This window comes from Myxine glutinosa, chromosome 5, assembly GCF_964187855.1.
Source record: "Myxine glutinosa chromosome 5, kmMyxGlut1.1, whole genome shotgun sequence".
In the NCBI taxonomy this organism is placed as follows: domain Eukaryota; kingdom Metazoa; phylum Chordata; class Myxini; order Myxiniformes; family Myxinidae; genus Myxine; species Myxine glutinosa.
Window position 1 is genome coordinate 134,996,025 of NC_136265.1, and position 7,773 is coordinate 135,003,797.

The 7,773-nt window shown below is 46.0% G+C and overlaps 1 protein-coding gene across 1 annotated transcript in view; it reads left to right on the forward strand.

Moving 5' to 3' along the window:
* The first annotated feature begins 3,685 nt into the window (after positions 1–3,685).
* HMGN3 (high mobility group nucleosomal binding domain 3) overlaps positions 3,686–7,773 on the forward strand; it is a 15,772-nt gene continuing 11,684 nt past the window's right edge. Inside the window, exons 1-5 of the mRNA XM_068116146.2 lie at positions 3,686–4,138; positions 4,941–4,961; positions 5,317–5,349; positions 5,445–5,495; positions 5,618–5,743. Of these exons, the coding sequence (XP_067972247.1) occupies positions 4,124–4,138; positions 4,941–4,961; positions 5,317–5,349; positions 5,445–5,495; positions 5,618–5,743 (246 nt within the window). The 5' untranslated portion in view covers positions 3,686–4,123. The remainder of the gene's footprint in view (positions 4,139–4,940; positions 4,962–5,316; positions 5,350–5,444; positions 5,496–5,617; positions 5,744–7,773) is intronic.

Genomic DNA, 7,773 nt, shown 5'->3' on the forward strand with positions numbered 1-7,773 from the left:
ACTCCACCCTCCAGGTCTTTAAAACAGCTGTTCATCACCATCTCTTATCTTCCCCATCCAAAACCTTGATCTTTTCTACCCCCGCTAATTTCGGTCCCCTTGTGTTTTATACTTCTCCCACCCCCCCCCCCCCCCCCTTCCCACGCCTCCTGCCCCCAAGCCCTCTCCCTCCCACACTTCTCCCTGCTCTCAAATGTTGTGGTTGTGTGCTTCCCCTTCTCTCCCCATCTTGTCTTCCACTCCCTCTTTTTGTATATTTTGTTTGTCTGGTTGATTTTTTGTGAAATAAATGTTAGCTCTTCCACGAGCCTCGATTCAGTATACAAAAAAAAAAAAAAAATAGGCCAAAGGTCAACCACTTTTTTCAAATATCGAAAATCCTCAATTTTTATCCGATTGACTTGAAATTTGAATATGATTAACATATCGGTTTACTGAATTCAACCACAAACTATTTTGGAGATCAACATCGGCCAAAAAGTCAACATAGGCCAAAAGGTCAACCACTTTTTTCAAATATCTAAAATCCTCAATTTGCATCCGATTGACTTGAAATTTGAATAGGATTTACATATCGGCTAACTGAATTCAACCAACTATTTTTGAGGTCAACATAGGCCAAAAGGTCAACAACCTTTTCAAATTTCTGAAATCCTCAATTTTCATTCGATTGACTTGACATTTGAATCGGATTAACATTTCAGCTAAATAAATTCAGCCACCAACTATTTTTTAGATCAGCATAGGCTAAAAGGTCAACATAGGCCAATAGGTCAACAACCATTTCATATTTCTAAAATCCTCAATTTTCATCTGATTGACTTGAAATTTGAATGGGATTTTCATAGCAGCTAACTGAATTCAACCACCAACTATTTTCGAGGTCAACATAGGCCAAATTTCTATAATTGTCCATTTTCATCCGATTAACTTAAAATTTGAGGACTCTTTGCATATCAGGTCACTGAATTCAACCACAAAATTATTTTTGAGGTCAAAAGGATGCTCCACTGAGTGCCATTCGACTTTGTTCTGTTTTGCCAAGTGTCGCTCTATGAGTGATTTTTCATTTATTTATTTATTAGATACAACCTGGGGTACCCGGGATTGTGGTGCTTCTCTAATCTTGTTGAATTTTGAAGAGATAAAAAAAATAAAAAAAATTGTGGGTTCCTAAAACACTTCCCTACACCCACGAAGAAATGGGGTCAGGGATCATTTAATATTACCTTTCACATCTCCATAAAGGTTTAGGCATTACAGAGAGATGTTTTTTTTAATCCCCACAAAAAAATGAAACTTTTTTTTTTCAAAAAATTTAAAACCTTTTTTTTTCTGACAACACACCCAGACACTTACTGATGAGTCTCTCAAAGTTTGATGAAGATCAGTTTGACCATCTCGAAGACAAATGGCAACAGACAAACACATCTATCTCTCTTATATAAATAGAAGATGAGGTGAAACTTTCTAAAATCACAATTTGACTTAGTCTTCTAATTACTAATTAAACTTCTATGATAGTTGGTCACTTCAAGATGCTGCTGATCATGATCTGTGAAATTACGTAACTTCGGGGTGCTGCTGATCTGTGAAGGTTGGTAACTTCAGGGTGCTGCTGAACATGATCTGTGAAAGTTGGTAACTTCAGGGTGCTGCTGAACATGATCTGTGAAAGTTGGTAACTTCAGGGTGCTACTGAACATGATCTGTGAAGGTTGGTAACTTCAGGGTGCTGCTGAACATGATCTGTGAAAGTTGGTAACTTCAGGGTGCTTCTGATCATGATCTGTGAAAGTTGGTAACCGGGGTAATGCTAACTTCGTGGTGCTGCTGATCTGTGAATATTGGTAACATTGGGGTGCTGCTGATCATTATCTGTGAAAGTTGGTAACGTCAGGGTGCTGCTGATCATGATCTGTGAAAGTTGGTAACTTCGGGGTGCTGCTAACTTCGTGGTGCTGCTGATCTGTGAAATTTGGTAACTTCGGGGTGCTGGAGATCTGCTGTGAAATTTGGTAACTTCGGGGTGCTGCTACCTTCGTGGTGCTGCTGATCTGTGAAAGTTGTTAACTTCGGGGTGCTGCTAACTTCGTGGTGCTGGAGATCTGTAAAAGTTGGTAACTTCGTGGTGCTGCTAACTTCGTGGTGCTGGAGATCTGTAAAAGTTGGTGACTTCGGGGTGCTGCTAACTTCGTGGTGCTGCTGATCTGTGAAAGTTGGTGACTTCGGGGTGCTGCTAACTTCGTGGTGCTGCTGATCTGTGAAAGTTGGTAACTTTGGGGTGCTGCTAACTTCGTGGTGCTGCTGATCTGTGAAAGTTGGTAACTTCGGGGTGCTGCTAACTTCGTGGTGCTGGAGATCTGTGAAAGTTGGTAACTTCGTGGTGCTGCTAACTTCGTGGTGCTGGAGATCTGTGAAAGTTGGTGACTTCGGGGTGCTGCTAACTTCGTGGTGCTGGAGATCTGTGAAAGTTGGTAACTTCGGGATGCTGCTAACTTCGTGGTGCTGGAGATCTGTGAAAGTTGGTAACTTCGGGGTGCTGCTAACTTCGTGGTGCGGCTGATCTGTGAAAGTTGGTAACTTCGTGGTGCTGCTAACCTCGTGGTGCTGGAGATCTGTGAAAGTTGGTGACTTCGCGGTGCTGCTAACTTCGTGGTGCTGCTGATCTGTGAAAGTTGGTAACTTCGGGGTGCTGCTGATCTGTGAAAGTTAGTAACTTTGGGGTGCTGCTACCTTCGTGGTGCTGCTGATCTGTGAAAGTTGTTAACTTCGGGGTGCTGCTAACTTCGTGGTGCTGGAGATCTGTGAAAGTTGGTAACTTCGGGGTGCTGCTAACTTCGTGGTGCTGGAGATCTGTGAAAGTTAGTAACTTCGTGGTGCTGCAGATCTGTAAAAGTTGGTAACTTCGTGGTGCTGCTAACTTCGTGGTGCTGGAGATCTGTAAAAGTTGGCAACTTCGTGGTGCTGCTAACTTCGTGGTGCTGGAGATCTGTGAAAGTTGGTAACTTCGGGGTGCTGCTAACTTCGTGGTGCTGGAGATCTGTGAAAGTTAGTAACTTCGTGGTGCTGCTAACTTCGTGGTGCTGGAGATCTGTAAAAGTTGGTAACTTCGGGGTGCTGCTAACTTCGTGGTGCTGGAGATCTGTGAAAGTTAGTAACTTCGTGGTGCTGCTAACTTCGTGGTGCTGGAGATCTGTAAAAGTTGGTAACTTCGTGGTGCTGCTAACTTCGTGGTGCTGGAGATCTGTAAAAGTTGGTAACTTCGTGGTGCTGCTAACTTCGTGGTGCTGGAGATCTGTAAAAGTTGGTAACTTCGTGGTGCTGGAGATCTGTAAAAGTTGGTAACTTCGTGGTGCTGCTAACTTCGTGGTGCTGGAGATCTGTAAAAGTTGGTAACTTCGGGGTGCTGCTAACTTCGTGGTGCTGGAGATCTGTAAAAGTTGGTAACTTCGTGGTGCTGCTAACTTCGTGGTGCTGGAGATCTGTAAAAGTTGCTAACTTCGTGGTGCGTGGGGAAGCGTTGCCAGGACCACGGGTTTCTGTTTAACGGAAGGAAACGTTTTCCTTCGCAATTCGAAACGTCAAAGATGGAGGATTTGGAATTTGATGACGCGATGAAAAACTCGGTGCATTCTGGATAATTTCAACACAAATCCCCGTGGAGCTTGAAACAATTAACTTGATCCCGAAGATCATCGGAGAGACCCAAAGGATGTCTTAATTGTTCGACCTTGATGACGTTTTAATTTGGGATTTTTTTCCCCCGTTTATTTAAATTTTTATTTTATTTTATTTGTTTTTGATGGCGGATTACCGCTCAGAAACATCGAGATTAGAAAATCCCGCGTCCGGCGACAGGCCGAAGGCTCGCTAGGCCGCATGGTACTAGCGAAGAGCACCGCCACCACCACATGTGACGCAACCCGGACCAATCGGCGCCGACAACCGATAGAGAGCTCACGCCACGTGACCGCGGTCTGACCAATGAGAGTGGCTGACTGGTCGGCCTGGCAGAGAGCTCGCTTTGCGCTCTTCATCGGCGGCTCCCCGTCAGCTACCTCAGTTTCCGACAGGAAAAGCAGCCACTGCCGCGCTCCTCAGGCCCTGGGACGATTGCGTCATGCCCAAAAGAAAGGTACGTGCGGTGCGTGTCGACGGTGAGGTTCGCGAGTGTATTTTGGCGCCAATGGCGGGCATTAGAAGGCGCGAAGAAGCTTCCTCGGGAAGCCATGACAAGCGCGAAGGTTTTGCCCTTGGCCGTCCGCCTCAGAGTCGGGTCCCAAATGGGGCTTTGTGCTTCGTTTGTTCACCTTTGGTGTGCGTATCGGTGAGAGCGTTAACGGTGAGAGCGTTAACGGTGTGCGACTTGTTCAAACAAACTGGGATTAAAAACGATCGGAGGACGAGGATCGAGCGCGCCATGTTTCGTGTGGTAATCCTGTGCGATCGAAACCCGGGGTCGCCCATAACGCACTCTAACATCCGTGTCGGGTTATTTTCGTTTGTGGCGACCGAGCGTGCTGTGTCGTAACACTCGAGAGTTTACAACTCGGCCTCGTAAACGACCCCGCAGCGCCCCCCGCGTCCCTGGTATTTTCAAGGAGCACGTGCCGCGGATTCCATGGCGACGGCCCTCTCGTAGGCTCCGCCCCCTTCACTTCGACGCTCTTGTTGACACGTGTTGTCATCAATGAATTGGTGTACATAGTGGGTCGTGCTATCTCTGGCCAATATTTTTTCGAACACCATGGTGATTTGCCATGACTGTTGTTTGTATGTTATGAGTTATGACTTCCTTTTGCTTTTTTTAAGTTTTTCACCTTTCATTAAATGTTTGGAATAATCAAATGCTGCTTGTCATGTCCTTGTAGTTTTAGTGATGTGTTATTTTTTGACGTTTGCGATCTGTTTTGATTCGTTCCTCGTTCTCCCTGCAGTCTGATCCTGATTCTGCTGAGGTTTGTGCCGCCATCCTACAACGCTGCGTGGTGTCGTGAGCAATAGTTACAGTAGATGTGGAGGGCGGGTTCGGGAAACGGGTGTTGTTGTGGTTGCTGAACCATGAGTGTGATTTGCCCTTCTTGCGTGTGGGGTTATTCCGATGCACATATTGAATGTCGGATTTGGTTGGATTTTCTGGGATCTTTTCCAAAGCTGTTTGCTGCCTCGGTTGAATGCGGTGGCGAATGCTTTGACATGGTAAAAATTGCTGAATTAACCCGCTGGCCGGTGGGGGAATGTGCCTGTATTTAAACGAGCCTTAGTCATTGGAATACCCTTCTGCTTGCTTTCTTTCTTTTGGTGCATTTGCAGCAGCCGAAGAGAAGGTCTTCGAGGCTGGTCGAGGTATGGCAAGCGCATACATGCAACACTCTCTCTCCGTTTCTCAATTTTATCCACCGCTAGGTTTATAAATCGTGTCGTGCTCTTGTCTTCTCCAGAAACAAACGCCTCCGAAACCTGACCCCAAACCAAGGAGGACTCCATCAAAGGTAATCAAAGTGGATGTAATAAGGCTTCCGTCGAGTGCGTTCATGAGCGTCTGACTCTACACTTTGGTGTGCTCTCATCCATAATCCCACCGTTACTTTCCCTGCTTTTACCCCTTGTGAAGAAAAAGGCTGAAAAGACTGCTGAGGAAGGAGAGAAGGATGCTGAGGAACAGATGGATGTGTCGTTGGGAGAGGGATCTGCAGGAGAAGCTGCTCCCACTGAGAACGGAGAGAAAAATGGAGAGGAGGTACAATTTGTATTATAATTGTCATTGTGTAGGCCTCATGTCTGCTCGGTATTGTTACCTGCGCCACGGAAAGTGGACGGAGGTTATGTCTTCACCCCTGTCTGTGTGTGTGAGCAGGATATATCAAAAAGTTGTGGATGGATTTGGACGAAACGTGGTTGACAGGTTGAGTGTGTGACGAGCAAATTAGATTTTGGTTCAGGTCCGAATGCAGATCCGGCCAATCAGTGGAATACAAAACGTAAACTGTTCAGCCTGGCGAAGATGTGCGCTCTACCGAGTGCCATTCTTGCGTTTCTCTCTGTGACCGAATAATGGTTGGACATCAGAATGTTTTGTGGATGGAGAGGGCAAATGATGCAAAAACAAGTGAATGTTTAACAATGCAGGGCCTCGGTGGAGTTTCCAGATTAATGTAGATCTGAGAACTAGTGCAGACTCGCTCACTCACCGACTGACACCCAGCGACATTGCACAACAGCATCTCTCGAGGTGCTCTGCAATCAAACAGGAACACAGGCTCTACTGACCGCCTTGGATTGTGGCTAATCTAATAATGCTACCCGGGCATGCTGGTTGAACCCGTAATCTGGGGTGCACTGTAAAGCCTGAGAGAAATGCTGTCATCATCGCTCGTATACAGCATTTGGCATGTAACTCCACCGAGCCTCACTTCTTGCAGGAACACGGCAGTGCTGCTGATGCAGTGCTCCTTGTAGGTCAGAACGGGAATACGTAATTTGGTCGGGGTGCCAACGATAGCTCACCTACTCTTTGCGAAGGACACCCTAAGATATTTAGTGCCCACCAACTAATTCTGACAGGTGGGATTCCCAATTCAACGTCCATCTGAGGTAGGGAACATACATTAATGCCTCACACTACCTGCAAGACACCAGTATGGCAGTTTGGAGCTGTGTCGAGATTCAAACCCAGGCGGGACAGCTGAGAGATGAGTGTGTGTGCCCCAGAGATATATACAGACTTGGCATTTAATATGGAATATTTTTTTTGTGGGGGTGAACTTACTTTTCAAGATGTCTTAGAACCAAAAGTTCATTGGAATTATGTTGAAATTATTCTAGATTTTGTTAATGTGACCTTTAAAAGAAACAAAAAACACATTTGACATTTCAAAACAAATAAATTGATCCTTGAAAGTGATGTAAACTGATATCGAACTCAATTCATGGACAGTACTGTGTTAAACTTCTGTACGTTTTCCAGAAGTACCTCTTTATTTTGCACATCAGCCAAATTTTTTTAAACAAAAACAAAAGTTAAATTACGACTGGGATTACGGACAGTAAAATTACAGTTCAGTACTACGTGTAACCCCCACGAGCATTCAGGAGAGCACGTACACGTTGAGGCATGCTGTTCACAAGATTTGCCAAGGTTTGGACAGGAATCGCTTGCCATGCAGTGACAATAGTCTGCTGCAATTCACGCACAGAGGTAGGCAGCTGCTCCAAGTGGTCGATTTGACGCGTTAATTTTGCCCACAAGTTCTCTCTCGGATTCATATCCGGGGACATGGCAGGCCACTCCATATGCTCTACACCACGGTCAGCAAGAAAGTGTTGGATCATGCGAGTACGATGAGGCCGTGCATTGTCATCTTGGAAGACAAAGTTTCCTCGAAAGGCTGCACGAGCAAATGGAAGCAATGTTTCTTCCAGAATGGCCCTGTACTTGAACTGGTTCAGGTTTCCATTCAGAACAACCAGGTCAGTTTTGCCCCCTGCATGAAAAGCAGTCCAAACGGTCACCCCACCACCTCCAGCTTGGACTCTTGGCACTATACAATCTTTGTTGTAGGCTTCCTGCACTTGTCTGCGCACTCGGACGTGGCCATCTTGACGATAGACCAGAAATCTAGACTCGTCATTGAAGATCACGTGATTCCAGTGTCCTGGCTGCCATTGACGGTGCTCTCTGGCCCACTGCAATCGGCGCTGGCGGTGTTGTCTGGTCAGGCGTGGCTTTCTCAGGGGATGCCTGGCACGATAGCCTGCTTGAACCAGTCG